Source organism: Pristiophorus japonicus, chromosome 13, assembly GCF_044704955.1.
Source record: "Pristiophorus japonicus isolate sPriJap1 chromosome 13, sPriJap1.hap1, whole genome shotgun sequence".
NCBI lineage: Eukaryota > Metazoa > Chordata > Chondrichthyes > Pristiophoridae > Pristiophorus > Pristiophorus japonicus.
The window spans coordinates 120,941,847-120,958,919 of record NC_091989.1 but is presented as its reverse complement, the minus strand read 5'-3'; the positions used below and the strand labels follow the sequence as shown (position 1 = coordinate 120,958,919).

At 47.6% G+C, this 17,073-nt stretch overlaps 1 protein-coding gene across 1 annotated transcript in view; it reads left to right on the top strand.

Moving 5' to 3' along the window:
* carmil2 (capping protein regulator and myosin 1 linker 2) overlaps positions 1 to 17,073 on the top strand; it is a 119,528-nt gene that overhangs the window by 23,970 nt on the left and 78,485 nt on the right. The window contains exons 9-12 of the mRNA XM_070896921.1: positions 1,735 to 1,844; positions 4,856 to 4,933; positions 7,785 to 7,861; positions 12,151 to 12,255. Coding sequence (XP_070753022.1) covers positions 1,735 to 1,844; positions 4,856 to 4,933; positions 7,785 to 7,861; positions 12,151 to 12,255 — 370 coding nt within the window. The remainder of the gene's footprint in view (positions 1 to 1,734; positions 1,845 to 4,855; positions 4,934 to 7,784; positions 7,862 to 12,150; positions 12,256 to 17,073) is intronic.

The window sequence follows — 17,073 nt, the reverse complement described above, 5'->3', positions numbered from 1 at the left end:
TCCCCCCCCTGCGGGAAAGAACGGGCGCTTCCTACCCCCCCCGCAGGAAGAACGGGCGCCTCCTCCCCCCCCCCCGCGGGAAGAACAGGCGCCTCCTCCCCCCCCCGTGGGAAAGAACGGGCGCCTCGTCTCCCCCCCCCCGCGGTAAGAACGGGTGCCTCCCCCCCCTGCGGGAAAGAACGGGCGCCTCCTACCCCCCCCGCGGGAAGAACAGGCGCCTCCTCCCCCCCCCCCCCGTGGGAAAGAACGGGCGCCTCCTACCCCCCCCGCGGGAAGAACGGGCGCCTCCTCCCACCCCCGCGGGAAGAACGGGCGCCCCCCCCCCCCACCGCGGGAAGAACGGGCGCCTCAGGCTGACTGCAGCATTCTCCGTGCCTGAAGCACTTTCACACAGGTAGGAAGATGGTTTATTTAATCTTTTCTTTGGTTATAAATGTTTATTCAGGTTGAATTTATTTGTATAATATTTGTAGAAGTATAAATAAGGATTTATTGTCGAATTTAATGACTTCCCTTCCCCCCTCTCCCCCCCACCTCGTTCTGGACGCCTAATTTGTAACCTGCGCCTGATTTTTTAATGTGTAGACCAGGTTTTTTCAGTTCTACAAAAATCTTCACTTGCTCCATTCTAACTTAGTTTGGAGTACGTTTTCACTGTGGAAACTTTGAAATCAGGCGTCAGTGGCCGGACACGCCCCGTTTTGAAGAAAAAATTCTGTTCCAAAGTAGAACTGTTCTTCCTGACTAGAACTGCAGAAAAAAAAATGTGGAGAATTGCGATTTCTAAGATAGTCTGTTCTCCACCAGTTGCTCCTAAAAATCAGGCGCAAATCATGTGGAAACTTGGGCCCAAAAAGTCAGTTCTGACGAAGGGTCACAGACCTGAAACATTAACTCTGTTTCGCTCCACAGATGCTGCTTGATCTGCTGAGATTTCCAGCATTTTTGTTTTTATTTCAGATTCCAGCATCCGCAGTATTTTACTTTTGTTATAAAGTAGTATGTTCAGATGAGATATGGGCTGGATTTTTGGCTTTGCTCATTTCGGGGCATTAATGACGGCGGGTTGTTCCTGATAGCGCCTGGGAAAAGTTTGCGCCTCAGTCAGCAAAATTGGGGAACTGGGCCCTGAGTATGGGATGGAGTGCCAAGGGAGGCGTTGCACACCGCTCTTGGTGCTCGGTTGGCTGAGCATGCGAAAATCCTGAGCTAAACAGCCGGCTTTGGAGCGCTCCAAGAGAGGCCTGGGGGTGTGGGGGGTAAACACCAAAAACATTCCCAATAAACTAAACAACTCACACCACCACAACATAAATCACAAAAAAAAACAATCACCTTTACCTGAGGTTGACATTACTTACCTCAGTGCAGCTGCTACAAGTCGGACCGCCCGCCTTCACAGGCGGTCACAGCAGGGCGCTCTACTGAGTGCTACGGATCGGGCTAGAGCCAAAAATTGAGCCGGTATCGCAACCAGGGTAATTGCATACCGGTTCGCCTCTTCCAGGTGGTAATGCTCCATGCCCCACCAAAACCGGCACCGAAAACCCTGGCAGGGCTCTGGAAGCTGGCCGCCCGACCGGAAGAGCATACCGCCGCCATTGTCGCCCCCCCCAGGGGCGAAAACAGAGGCGGCAACAACCGAAAATCCAGCCAGGCATAACTTTATTTTTTGTTATTGATCTCTTTCTGTAACCTACACTGTGTTTACACCTTTTTTCTTCACCTTTTCAGGGCTTAACTCTTTGGCTCAGTCATTTATTGTTAATGAAACTTTCGCATCCTCTCTTGTTCACCTGGACCTCTCTGGGAATCCCGGGATATTAGCTGCCGAAGATACCTGTGTAAGTGGATGGAAGCAGTGGCACAGACCTCAACATAACCCCCTTTTTGGTTTCTGAAGTGCCTTAACTTTGAATTCAGCGTCTGAATATTCTCATCTGGTCTATAATGTATTGGATCTCAGAACATATAACTGTGTGGCAACTCAGCTCACTAATAATAGTGTACAGGACTGGATTTTCGGCTGGTTTGCGACCGGGTTTTCGCCATGTTTTGACCCTCCGCAGCGAAAATCCGGTCGCAAAGCCCGGGCGGGATCCTGAGCTTGTTGTTTGTGGCAGCAATGGGACGTACCACGGGGAGAGGTACATTGACATGTAACGACGCGGATTGCGTTACTGTCATACTTTCGGCACTCTCTCAACCCATACGCGCGCGCCCAGAATGCCGACAGGTCAAACCTGTCAGTGCAGCCCTGCCAGCAGCGCTAAGTATGAAAACCTGCAAAAAAGATAAGTTAAAGTTTTTATTTTTAAATTATTTTTCAGCGATTTTCTAGCTAAGGGTTTTGTGAATGTTTTTGGAATGTTTTTTGCAATTTTATTTGATTTTTTTTCCCCCTCCCAAGGCCTCTCTCACAGGGCAAATGACCATGGACTAAAGTTGCCCAAACTTGTGTTTTGCGCCGCTAATAGTCATGCAACGCCTCATTTACTGACCTGGTGCAGGCATAGAGGCCGAAAGCTCGGCCTAAAAACGGTAGCACAATGTAAACGGTAATTTTGACGTATCGTTACTGTTTTTGCCGAAAAACCCTGAAAGCTGAAAATCCGGCCCTTGCAAATAAAGGTGAAGCTGAGAAACTTCCATGTTCCTATTTCTAAAAAGCTTCTTACTAAAGCCCAAATAACTTCCTTCACAAAAGACATTCTCAGATCCACTCCCAGTTTGAGTTTGCAATTATTGGAACTAATGTTTCTCATTAGTAAAATGGCCGAGCTTGCAAACCGTGTCACACTCCCACACTGATTTTAGCTGATCTGTTTAAAAGTGACTGGGGGTCATTTTGACTTTGGCGATAGTGTAAAATGGATGATAGCAAATCAGCAGCCCATATTATCTCTCTCAATGTTTTATTTTTATTGATTTCAAAATTACCCCCAATGACCAAACATGCTGCTCAAAACCGCACTGACTAATTCAACACTCCCTTTTTTATGGATTGTCCTACATTTGCTAGGAATAATCATGGATAGGAAAATAGATCAAAGCACAATCTACAAGTTTGTTTGACGCCCATTGTAGTGTTTGACACAAGCTTTTTCTAGCTTGTTTCTATTAGATTCTGTAGATGATTTTCTCAGTTAATTTGTATGCTAATTAGTAAAATAGAATACCAATTCCCATAATTTACCTGCTGCATCAGAATAAATCAGAGTTTATAATTTTCAACAGCTGAAACATGGTGGACATTTTGAAACCTGAGTAATTATTGCAGGAAGTCCCATCTTAAATTGCAAATGGAAATGTTTAAGTAATAAAACTGCTTAACAGTAGCATTATACTGCACATGTTGTGTTGCTGTGGAGCAGATTTGGTTTCACAGGAATTGCGAAGTGCACATTATAACTGCAGCTGACCCAGGTTTCAGTTTTGGAATGAGACAGCCTTCAGCACATGGTATACTTTAATGAAGCTCCCCGGTGGTCTGTTTGATTACCTATCATTTTCTAATCATTAGTAAAAAGGTGACAGAATGGTCAACTTTCTAATAACATTAGAAGTGTCACTGGCCTTCAGACACTTATTAGCAGAGCTCTGTGTCTGTATTACTCGCATGTGGTTGTTAGAATATTTTAATCATATAATTTAAACCTAAATAGTCAAGTATGCCAGCTTACTTAGCTCCAGACATTTTAGCAAGAGGGTGGATGTTGGTGGAGGCTGAGTCTTGTCTAGTCTCTGTGTATGAACAAAGACAGTTTGTAAGCAGAAAGAGAGCAGATTTATCAGAATAATATCAAGATTTAGAGGGTTAAATTATGAGGGCAGGTTGCATAAACCTGGCTTGCATTCCCTTGAGTATAGACAGTTGAGGAATTGTAAGAAAGTTAGCCATGACTAGTTGACCATTTACCCATCAGACCCTGCTTGTGTACAGCAAGTTGTAGTCTCCTCTTGACTTACTAGCTGAGCTTGTATTATTTGGGAGCAGACTGAGCTTGTAGCTGCAAGGACCAGACACTTACAGATAAAAAGATGGTGAGCAACAGGATACGGTCAGAGGCAAAGCCAGTATGTACGTAATTAAACCATGGCTTATTGGGTATAGTTATAGGACTAGTAGTCAGTAATTTTTAGAATTCTCAGGACTGTTGGAAGTCCACAGCCGAGCAGGCAGCCTGCAGAAGCCAAAAGTGATCACCTTGAGCCTACGAACCAGGTTGTATTACATACTTGTCATTTACTTGCTCGTAATTTAATCTAATCTGAAGACAATTATCGTGAGTCAATATATATTAAAGCTTGTTGTTGAATAAGCATTTGGGCCTGAGCCACGCAGAGGTTATTGTTGAAGGACGAGAACCCTTTGTTGCGACAGTAACAGGAAAGAAATCCGGTAGCAGCAGTGCTCTGCTTTTCTCTCTGGGAACTGTGTGGTGCCGGCAGTATACCTGTGTGCTGTCAGCTCACCACTGTCAAACCAGGTACCTCTCCACACTCAGTGCTTCCACTGTGACAACAGCATTAGAAAGCAGTCAATGCTGGCCCTTTCAGTGACTGAGACACTCTTTAAGTAGTAAGGGTGCTGGGAGCATTAGACTTGACACTGAGTCATTGCGTCACTGCTCCCAGCTTTGAAACCACACCAAGTGACCCCTCTGATGAGGAGGCCAGCTATCTATTCTATTCTGATCTCTATTTAGGCACAAAGGAAATAAAGGGAAGAATAGAATATTGTTTTATACTTAAAGATTCAGCCTTACAATTAAATATTTATTACTTAATCATGACTCCAGGCATCTCATACAGAATGTTTACAAATATGGCTTCTATTTTCTTTTTGTGTCAGAACTTTTATAATTTCCTTTCCCGTCCGAATGCGCTGGTACACTTGGATCTGTCTGGTACTGATTGTGCCCTGGATTCTGTAAGTACCACAGCCTTTTGGTGCAGTTTTCTGACATTATCCCTATCTTCCCAGAACTCGATAATGACTGTCAGTTTAGCCCTTGTGTTAGTCTCTGTCTTATTTCAAGAACTTACCATTTTCAAACTCTTCACAATGCACTATATTTTTCTGATTTGTTGAAGTGTGTTAGGGCACCAACAGATGGCGCCATTGCATCACCAGATGACAAGTCTCTACAAAATGACATATTCCCTTCAAAATAGCTGCATCATCAAATATCAAAAATTGGCTTTTTAGCAGTCTATAGAAAGGCTGATTCAAGCAAACCACATGTATTTGTCAGGATTCGATAAAACTATGATGCATGCACTGTAGCTCCTTTTCCTGCCTCCTATCATTCCAGGATGCTGCCTTTGGGAGCCTTGACATGTGTTACATAGAAACATAGAAACATAGAAAATAGGTGCAGGAGTAGGCCATTCGGCCCTTCTAGCCTGCACCGCCATTCAATGAGTTCATGGCTGAACAAGCCAAGATTACAGCGTGGGGTGCCCTATAAAGGCCTTATGAGGGGAGAAGCGTGATGTGTTCTCAATTAGTGAGGAACCATGAGCAATATTCATTTTTTCAGCAGTTGAGGTATGTTAAAAAGTTTTATGAAGGGGTTTTCATAGAATCATAGAAGTTTACAAAACGGAAGGAGGCCATTTCAGCCCATCATGTCCATGCCAGCCAGCAAGAGGCTATCCAGCCTAATCTCACTTTCCAGCTCTAGGTCTGTAACCTTGCAGGTTACGGCACTTCAGGTGCACATCCAAGTACTTTTTAAATGTGGTGAGGGTTCCTGTCTCTACCACCCTTTCAGACAATGAGTTCCAGACCCCCGCCACACTCTGGGTAAAGAAATTTCCCCTCAAATTTCCTCTAAACCTTCTACCAATTACTTTAAATTTATGCCCCTGGTTGTTGACTCCTCTGCTAAGGAAAATAGGCCCTTTCTATCCACTATATCTAGGCCCCTCATAATTTTATATACCTCAATGAGGACCCCCTCAGCCTCCTCTGTTCCAATGAAAACAAATCTAGCCTATCTAATCTGTCCTCATAGCTTAGATTCTCTACTCCTGGCACTTTCTCGTAAATTTCCTCCGTACCCTCTCCAGTATAATCACATCCTTCCTGTAATGCGGTGACCAGAACTGCATGCAATACTCCAGCTGTGGCCTAACCAGTGTTTTATACAGTTCAAGCATAACCCGCCTGCTCATGTCTTCTATGCCTCCGCTAATAAAGGCAAGCATTCCGTATCTACCTGGCCTGCTACTTTCAGGGATCTGTGGACATGCATTCCAAGGTCCCTTTGTTCCTCTACACTTCTCGGTGTCCTACCATTTAATGTGTATTCGCTTTCCTTGTTAGCCCTCCCAAAATGCATTACCTCACACTTCTATGGATTAAATTCCATTTGCCACTGTTCTGCCCACCTGACCAGTTGATTGATATCTTCCTGCAGTCCGTAGCTTTCTTCTTCAGTATCAATCACACAGCCGATTTTAGTATCATCTGCAAATTTCTTAATCATTCCCCCAATGTTTAAGTCTAGATCATTGATGTATTATTGCAAAAAGCAAGGGACCTGGTACTGAGCCCTGCGGAACACCACTGGAAACATCCTTCCAGTCACAAAAACACTCATCAACCATTACCCTTTGCTTCCTGTCTCTGAGCCAATTTTGGATCTAACTTGTCACTTTGCCCTGGATCCCATGGGCTTTTACTTTTGTGACCAGTCTGCCATGTGGGACCTTATCAAAAGCTTCGCTAAAATTCATATTCATTACATCATACACTTTGCCTTCATTGACCCTCCTGGTTACCTCCTCGAAAAATTCAATCAAGTTTGACAGACACGACCTTCCCTTAACAAATTCATGCTGACTGTCCTTGATTAATCCGTATCTTTCTAAATGAAGATTTATCCTGTCCTTCAGGAGTTTTTCCAATAATTTTCTCACCACTGAGGTTAGGCTGACTGGCCTGTAATTACTCGGTCTATCTCTTTCTACCTTCTTAAACAAAGTTACCACATTAGCAGTCCTCCAGTTCTCTGGCACCACACCTGAAGCCAGAGAGGATTGGAAAATGGTCGTCAACACCTCTGCTATTTCCTTTTTTGCTTCACTTAGCAGCTGAGATACATTTCATCCGGGCCTCGGGATTTATCCACTTTCAAAGCTGCTAAACCCCTTAATACCTCCTCTCTCACTATGTTTATTTAATCTAATATTTCACACTTCTTCCCCTCGATAGTAGTGTCTGCATCGCCCCTCTCTTTTGTGAAAACAGACGCAAAGTATTCATTAAGAAACATACCCACATCTTCCACCTCCACACACAGATTATCCTCATGGTCTCTAATAGGCCCTACCTTTTCTTTAGTTATTCTCTTGCTCTTAATATATTTATAAAACATCTTTGGGTTTTCCTTGATTTTACTTGCCCAGAACTTTTTATGCTCTCTCTTTGCTTTCCTAATATGCTTTTTAATTTCACCCCTGGATTTTCTATACTCCTCTAGTGATTCTGAAGTATTTAGCCCTCGGTATCTGTCATAAGCTTTCCTTTTTTTCTTTATCCTACCCTGTGTGTCACTCGACATCCAGGGGACTCTAGATTTGTTAGTCCCTCCCTTTTTCTTTAAGGACACATATTTGGCCTGAGCCCTGAGGATCTCCTCCTTGGATGCCTCCCACTGCTCTGACACTGATTTACCTTCTTTCCGGTCCTCTGATAAACTGTAATGTTAAACTGATATCTGCCGTGATATGTTGTATGTTCCATGGCTGATTTTCTGTTTCCCTTTTGTCAGCTTTTTGGAGCATTGAATCGTGGGTGTTGTGCACATCTGACCTCTCTAATCCTCAACCGAAATGTTTCTTCCCACAAGTAAGTAAAACCTATTGAAGTGAAACCAATTGAAATTCCTTTTCTGCTGGTTGAGTTCTCTATAAAGTGATGGACTTGAAGCAGGGCTGGATACTGGCAGAAACACAATCCCAAATCATTCCATTTCACATGACCCTGATAGATTCAGACATCCCCAAATCCGAGCTGGATTTGGAGTGATGTTGGCTGGATTATGTGGTGGCTGCTAATCAAACATTAATCATTAGGCGTGCCTGTGAAATTGAAGTGAAATCACTTTTAATTCCCCAAAGGGTTCGGCAAATGAAACCATCCTTATTTTCTGAACCAAATGCGTTGTTCTAATCTGTAAGTAAATAGTCAGAGAGGTTCTTATCCTATGGATATTTACACTGAATTTGTTTCTCATGCGAGGCCTGGGGTTGTTTAGATTACAACTCTTCTTAAACCTTAGCTTGGATGAACAAATAACACAAGTGACTTTCTCATGAGGCTGGCCTCCCGCACTGTTCGGCCTCCTGTGACCTCCCACATTGTTCGACCTCCTGTGGCTTTGAGATCAGGAGCACATCACGTGGCTAATCAGCCATGGATCCTGCGTCTTTCTGTTCCATGGCACTCTGACTGCTGCCTCCCCGGATTTCAAAGTGAGCCTATTGCCTATAGCACAGCCCACCTCTCCTTCAACTGTACATTTTAGCAGATCTGTGATTCCGTGGATTTGTGGACTTCCATTTGTAGCTTGTTGGCTCTGGGATGTTGCTGGAACTAGGGGCCCAAGTTTCGAGCCGCGCCTAGAACGGCGCAGTCCCAACCTGGACGCCCGTTTTTCGCGCCACAAAGTGCGCCTAAAAAAACCCTCCAGATTCTCCAGCTCCCTGCAGGTCGTTTGCAGCGTGGCACAGCACGAGCTGTAGGGGGCGGAGCCAGGTCCCTGCGCTGAAAACAGTGCCGGGACCTCTGCACATGCGCGCTACAGTGGGCGCGCATGTGCAGTAGCTCCAGGCACCCAAAACTGTGTGGGAGGGGCCGAAGCACGCAGCCCCTAGCCCTGGCCCAATGGCCTCACTGGGGTTCCGTGAATAAGGCTCCTCCCATGCTCAGCTCCTGCTTCCTCCCAACCCGACTTCCTGCCCCCCGCCTCCAGACTGGACCCGACACCGACCCGACTCCCGCTTCCCCCCCCGCCCCCCCGCCCCTGGACTGGACCCGACCCGATCCCCCGGACTGGACCCGACCCTACTCCCGCTCCCCCCCTCACCCCGCCCTCCGAACCGGACCCGACACCGACACCGACCCGACTCCTGCTTCCCCCCACCCCCCCCCCCCCGCCGCCGCCCCCGGGCTGGACCCGACCTGACCTCCCTCCCCCCGACCTGACCTCCCTCTCCCTCCCTCCCCCCGACCCGAACCGAACCGAACCGACCTCCCTCCTACCACCCCCCCCGACCCGCGCTCCACCCCGGCCCGGCCCGTTCAGCCTCCCTCCCCCATCTCCTTTCCCCCCCCCACTCTCCTTTCCTCCCCCTCTCCTTTCCCCCCCCTTTTCCTCCCCCCTCTTTTCCTCCCCCCTTCCCCCTTCTCCTCCTCCCCCCTCTTTTCCTCCCCCTTCCCCCTTCTCCTCCTCCCCCTCCCCCTTCTCCTCCTCCCCCCTCCCCCTTCTCCTCCTCCCCCTCCACCTTCTCCTCCTCCCCCTCCCCCCTCCCCCTTCTCCTCCTCCTCCCCCTCCCCCCTCCCCCTTCTCCCCCCCTCCCCCTTCTCCCCCTCCCCCCTTCTCCCCCTTCTCCCCCATCCCTCCCCCTTCCCTTCCTCTGCTCCCCCCCTCTCTCCCTCTACCCCCCTCCTCCCCCTCCCCCCGCTGTCAGAAACACAGACACTGACAGACAGAGAGTGAGAGACACAGACACACAGACAGACAAAGAGATAGAGACACTGACAGAGACACACTGGGGGGGTGGGGGCATCCCAGCACACTGTTGGAGGGCTCCCGGTGCTGCAGTCGGTAAGTAGAAAATGTTTTATTTATTGATTTAAAAATTTTTTATTTCTTATTAATTTTTTTGATTGATTTATTGGTTGATTTATTGATGTATTTATCATTTATTATTGATGATGGCTCTTTATTTGTAAAACTGAAGTGTTTAATGTTTGTAAACTTCCCTTTAAACCCCCCCCCCCCACCATTCCCTACGCCTGATTTGTAACCTACGCCTGATTTTCTAAAGTGTAGACAAGGTTTTTTCGAGCCTACAAAAATCTTCACTTACTCCATTCTAAGTTAGTTTGGAGTAAGTTTTCACTGATGAAACTTTGAAAACAGGCGTAAGTGGCCGGACACGCCCCCTTTTGAAAAAAAAATTCTGTTCCAAAGTGAAACTGTTCTAACTGACTAGAACTGGAGCAAACTAAATGGCGAGAATTCCGATTTCTAAGATACTCCGTTCTACACCAGTTGCTCCTAAAAATCAGGAGCAAATCATGTGGAAACTTGGGGCCTAGGAGTCTGTAGGGAAGGAAGAAGCAGTAAATGTCGACCTAGGAAACCAGAAAACATTGACACCGCCATTAAAAACAAGCTGACAACTCAAAATAACTCCGAATTGTGACTTTGACGTGTAATTACACTGAGAGTGCAGCAGGATACAGGCTTGTCTGAAGCTGTAGGTATACCCAATATTCCATCGCTCTGATAGTGGATGGTTGTGGCAAAACATCTGGGCGGTTTCCCTCATTTCTTGTAGAGAATTTGTGGATATGTATTGATATCACTGTTGCTAAAGCTGATTGTTAAAGTGTTTATTCAGTTGTCACAGTGATACAGCGACACTCTTCACCTCCTTCCTCACTCTGAACTCTTCACCTCCTCACACCGACACTCCTCACCTCCTCCCTCACTCCGACACTCTTAACCTCCTCCCTCACACCGACACTCCTCACCTCCTCCCTCACTCCGACACTCTTAACCTCCTCCCTCACACCGACACTCTTCACCTCCTCATCCGACCTCACTCTTGTCTTACTTCTTAACAAGGTATTATCATAGCATTTGCATTGACGCATCGGGAGACTATAGAGATGGGGATGAGGCCAGGTGATGCGGGATCCCACGTGATGGGAAAGTGTAGGCTGGATGGCTGAAGAGCCCAGAAGGTGGGAGTGTGCAAGGGAGCTGGGCCGAACCTCACCGTACTTGATACTGCTGCTCCAGGGGATTGAAATTCAGAAATTCAGCATGTAGTGAGTGGGAACAGTTTCATGGGTTCAGGAATTCCTGACAGCACCATGTTTAATAAAGTTTGGATCCTCTGGTACAGCAGCTTGAGGTGTGAGTGAGAAGGGAATTGAGGAGCAAATGGGGACAAGGGGACATGAAAATCAAAACACTGACTGACTGTGTGAGATGCAGATCATTGACCTGTATGGAGTAAAACTCTGTTTAACAAAAGAAATGTGGGAGTTGCTTTATGGCAGGTTCAGGGGGTAAATCTTAAGCAAGTCATTGCTCAAGATTGTGACTCTCAAAATATATTTGCGATCATTCCCTCCTATTAGTTAAGGACACGGTTTGCAGGAAAGAAATGTATAAGGTTACCCAGCAACATCCTGACATGATGAGCTGAGCAGACAGAAAAATCAGTGAAAAGAGATAAACCTAACCCCTCCCATTGGCCTGTGTGGCTTCTTTGAAAACCTTCCACTGAATTATCCCTCATTTCAGGGGCCTTCTCGTGTGATGCAGAAGATTTTCAATTTGCCACCCGGGCGTGAGACTGACGTTGTAGGTCAGCTGCCCATTATAGAAACCACCCAATTTCCATTTCTATTGATTTATATAATGGGTGGTTAATCCTTAACACCAGTTTTACTGTCTGGTGGCAAGTTGAAAATCTACCCCAATGTCTCTGGTGAGACAAGTACAGATTCACATGCAGAGTCTGTTCTGATTATAGTCTGTGCTGTCATTGAGGTGAATACAATTAAGAGGGGCCTAGATATAGTGGATAGAAAGGGCCTATTTCCCATAGCAGAGGGGTCAACAACCAGGGGGCATAAATGTAAAGTAATTGATATAAGGTTTAGAGGGGATTTGAGGGGAAATTTCTTTACCCAGAGGGTTGTGGGGGTCTGGAACTCAGTGCCTGAAAGGGTGGTAGAGGCAGGAACCCTCACCACATTTAACAAGTACTTGGATGTGCACCTGAAGTGCTGTAACCTGCAGGGTTACGGACCTAGAGCTGGAAAGTGGGATTAGACTGGATAGCCTCTTGTTGTCAGTGTAAATTTCTATGATTCTATGTCTTGTCTTGCAGGAAAGCACGGGAAATCCCTCCTTCGATGAAGCAGTTCTTCAGCAACTGTTTATCCTTGAAGTGCATCACACTGTCTGGTATCAAGCTGCCATTGGAAGCAATAAGGTGTGCTGAAGAGATCAGTAAAGCTTTTGAAATGTGACACTGTAATAAATGTCCAGATCATTCTGCAGGCAGTCATTAATTTAACTTTATTATTGACTATGCCCTGTGACAGTGGTACAATAATCCACAGCAGTGGTCCTGCATGTGCCAGGAGAACAGGCGGGCGAATGATGCAGAGCAACTGCTGAATCCACAGAGCAAACCCAGCATTAGTTTTCTTCCCAAGCTTAACTAAAGAGAGACTGCAGCAAGATACAGAACAGTGAGTGGGGGGGGAGAGAGTACACTGGGTACAGAACAGTGAGCGGGGAGAGAGAGTACACAGGTACAGAACAGTGAGCGGAGAGAGAGAGTACACAGGTACAGAACAGTGAGTGGGAAGAGTACACGGGATACAGAACAGTGAGCGGGGAGAGAGAGTACACAGGTACAGAACAGTGAGCGGGGAGAGTACACAGGTACAGAACAGTGAGCAGGGAGAGTACGCAGGTACAGAACAGTGAGCGGAGAGAGAGAGTACACAGGTACAGAACAGTGAGTGGGGGGGAGAGAGTACACAGATACAGAACAGTGAGCGGGGAGAGTACACGGGATACAGAACAGTGAGTGAGGAGAGAGAGTACACAGGTACAGAACAATGAGCGGGGAGAGAGAGTGCACAGGGTACAGAACAGTGAGCGGAGAGAGAGTACACAGGTACAGAACAGTGAGCGGGGAAATAGAGTACACAGGTACAGAACAGTGTGCGGGGAGAGTACACAGGTACGGAACAGTGAGTGGGAAGAGTACACAGGTACAGAACAGTGAGCAGAGAGAGTACACAGGGTACAGAACAGTGAGCGGAGAGAGTACACAGGTACAGAACAGTGAGTGGGGAGAGTACACAGGTACAGAACAGTGAGCGGGGAGAGTACACAGGGTACAGAACAGTGAGCGGGGAGAGAGAGTACACAGGTACAGAACAGTGAGTGGGGAGAGTACAAGGGATACAGAACAGTGAGCGGGGAGAGAGAGTACACAGGTACAGAACAGTGAGCGGAGAGAGAGAGTACACAGGTACAGAACAGTGAGTGGGAAGAGTACACGGGATACAGAACAGTGAGCGGGGAGAGAGAGTACACAGGTACAGAACAGTGAGCGGGGAGAGTACACAGGTACAGAACAGTGAGCAGGGAGAGTACGCAGGTACAGAACAGTGAGCGGAGAGAGAGAGTACACAGGTACAGAACAGTGAGTGGGGGGGAGAGAGTACACAGATACAGAACAGTGAGCGGGGAGAGTACACGGGATACAGAACAGTGAGTGAGGAGAGAGAGTACACAGGTACAGAACAATGAGCGGGGAGAGAGAGTGCACAGGGTACAGAACAGTGAGCGGAGAGAGAGTACACAGGTACAGAACAGTGAGCGGGGAAATAGAGTACACAGGTACAGAACAGTGTGCGGGGAGAGTACACAGGTACGGAACAGTGAGTGGGAAGAGTACACAGGTACAGAACAGTGAGCAGAGAGAGTACACAGGGTACAGAACAGTGAGCGGAGAGAGTACACAGGTACAGAACAGTGAGTGGGGAGAGTACACAGGTACAGAACAGTGAGCGGGGAGAGTACACAGGGTACAGAACAGTGAGCGGGGAGAGAGAGTACACAGGTACAGAACAGTGAGTGGGGAGAGTACAAGGGATACAGAACAGGGAGCGGGGAGAGAGAGTACACAGGTACAGAACAGTGAGCGGAGAGAGAGAGTACACAGGTACAGAACAGTGAGTGGGAAGAGTACACGGGATACAGAACAGTGAGCGGGGAGAGAGAGTACACAGGTACAGAACAGTGAGCGGGGAGAGTACACAGGTACAGAACAGTGAGCAGGGAGAGTACGCAGGTACAGAACAGTGAGCGGAGAGAGAGAGTACACAGGTACAGAACAGTGAGTGGGGGGGAGAGAGTACACAGATACAGAACAGTGAGCGGGGAGAGTACACGGGATACAGAACAGTGAGCGGAGAGAGTACACAGGGTACAGAACAGTGAGCGGGGAGAGAGAGTACACAGGTACAGAACAGTGAGTGGGGAGAGTACAAGGGATACAGAACAGTGAGCGGGGAGAGAGAGTACACAGGTACAGAACAGTGAGTGGGGAGAGTTCACAGGTACAGAACAGTGAGTGGAGAGAAGTACACAAGGTACAGAACATTGAGTGGGAAGAGTACACAGGGTACAGAACAGTGAGTGGGGGAGAGAGAGTACACAGGTACAGTACAGTGAGTGGGGAGAGTACACAGGGTACAGAACAGTGAGCGAGGAGAGAGTACACAGGTACAGAACAGTGAGTGGAGAGAGTACACAAGGTACAGAACATTGAGTGGGAAGAGTACACAGGGTACAGAACAGTGAGTGGGGAGAGTACACAGGGTACAGAACAGTGAGCGGGGAGAGAGAGTACACAGGTACAGAACAGTGAGTGGAGAGAGTACACAAGGTACAGAACATTGAGTGGGAAGAGTACACAGGGTACAGAACAGTGAGTGGGGGAGAGAGAGTACACAGGTACAGAACAGTGAGCGGGAAGAGAGAGCACACAAGGTACAGAACAGTGAGCGGGGAGAGAGAGTACACAGGGTACAGAACAGTGAGCGGGGAGAGAGAGTACACAGGGTACAGAACAGTGAGCGGGGAGAGAGAGTACACAGGTACAGAACAGTGAGTGGAGAGAGTACACAAGGTACAGAACATTGAGTGGGAAGAGTACACAGGGTACAGAACAGTGAGTGGGGGAGAGAGAGTACACAGGGTACAGAACAGTGAGCGGGAAGAGAGAGCACACAAGGTACAGAACAGTGAGCGGGGAGAGAGAGTACACAGGGTACAGAACAGTGAGCGGGGAGAGAGAGTACACAGGGTACAGAACAGTGAGCGGGGAGAGAGAGTACACAGGTACAGAACAGTGAGTGGAGAGAAGTACACAAGGTACAGAACATTGAGTGGGAAGAGTACACAGGGTACAGAACAGTGAGTGGGGGAGAGAGAGTACACAGGGTACAGAACAGTGAGTGGGGAGAGTACACAGGGTACAGAACAGTGAGCGAGGAGAGAGAGTATACAGGTACAGAACAGTGAGCGAGGAGAGAGAGTACACAGGTACAGAACAGTGAGTGGAGAGAGTACACAAGGTACAGAACATTGAGTGGGAAGAGTACACAGGGTACAGAACAGTGAGTGGGGGAGAGAGAGTACACAGGTACAGAACAGTGAGCGGGGAGAGAGAGTACACAAGGTACAGAACAGTGAGCGGGGAGAGAGAGTACACAGGGTACAGAACAGTGAGCGGGGAGAGAGAGTACACAGGTACAGAACAGTGAGTGGAGAGAAGTACACAAGGTACAGAACATTGAGTGGGAAGAGTACACAGGGTACAGAACAGTGAGTGGGGGAGAGAGAGTACACAGGGTACAGAACAGTGAGTGGGGAGAGTACACAGGGTACAGAACAGTGAACGAGGAGAGAGAGTACACAGGACTAGAACAGTGAGTGGGGGAGGGAGAGTACACAGGTACAGAACAGTGAGTGGGGAGAGTACACAGGGTACAGAACAGTGAGCGAGGAGAGAGAGTACACAGGTATAGAACAGTGAGTGGAGAGAGTACACAAGGTACAGAACATTGAGTGGGAAGAGTACACAGAGTACAGAACAGTGAGTGGGGAGAGAGAGTACACAGGGTACAGAACAGTGAGTGGAGGGAGTACACAAGGTACAGAACATTGAGCAGAGAGAGTACACAGGGTACAGAACAGTGAGCGGAGAGAGTACACAAGGTACAGAACAGTGAGCGGGGAGAGAGAGTACACAGGGTACAGAACAGTGAGCGGGGAGAGAGAGTACACAGGTACAGAACAGTGAGTGGAGAGAGGGAGTACACAGGGTACAGAACAGTGAGTGGGGAGAGAGAGTATACAGGTACAGAACAGTGAGCGGAGAGAGTACACAAGGTACAGAACAGTGAGCGGGGAGAGAGAGTACACAGGTACAGAACAGTGAGTGGGGAGAGTACACAAGGTACAGAACAGTGAGTGGGAAGAGTACACAGGGTACAGAACAGTGAGTGGGGAGAGAGAGTACACAGGTACAGAACAGTGAGCGGGGAGAGTACACAGGGTACAGAATAGTGAGTGGGGAGAGAGAGTACACAGGTACAGAACAGTGAGTGGGGAGAGTACACAAGGTACAGAACAGTGAGTGGGGAGAGAGAGTACACAGGTACAGAACAGTGAGCGGGGAGAGTACACAGGGTACAGAACAGTGAGTGGGGAGAGAGAGTACACAGGTACAGAACAGTGAGTGGGGAGAGAGAGTACACAGGTACAGAACAGTGAGTGGGGAGAGTACACAAGGTACAGAACAGTGAGTGGGGAGACAGAGTACACAGGTACAGAACAGTGAGCGGGGAGAGTACACAGGGTACAGAACAGTGAGCGGGGAGAGTACACAGGGTACAGAACAGTGAGCGGGGAGAGTACACAGGGTACAGAACAGTGAACGGGGAGAGTACACAAGTCATTCTGAGTTTCAGCAGTACCTGGCACTGTCTGACACGGTTACATCATTGTTTTCAAACCTAGTTAGTTCCCTATTTGCAAATCTCTGGCTTCCTTTCAAAACATGTATTCTTGCAGCAATTTTAACAGCAGGTGGGGAAAACCAGACAATGAAAATTCTTGTGTTCTTTGATCAATGGGGTGGAGTCTGTCTAAGCTGCAAATGCTGAATTTGCTACTACATCACCGTTTTATTACTTTATAACATATTGAAATATCCTCTTTG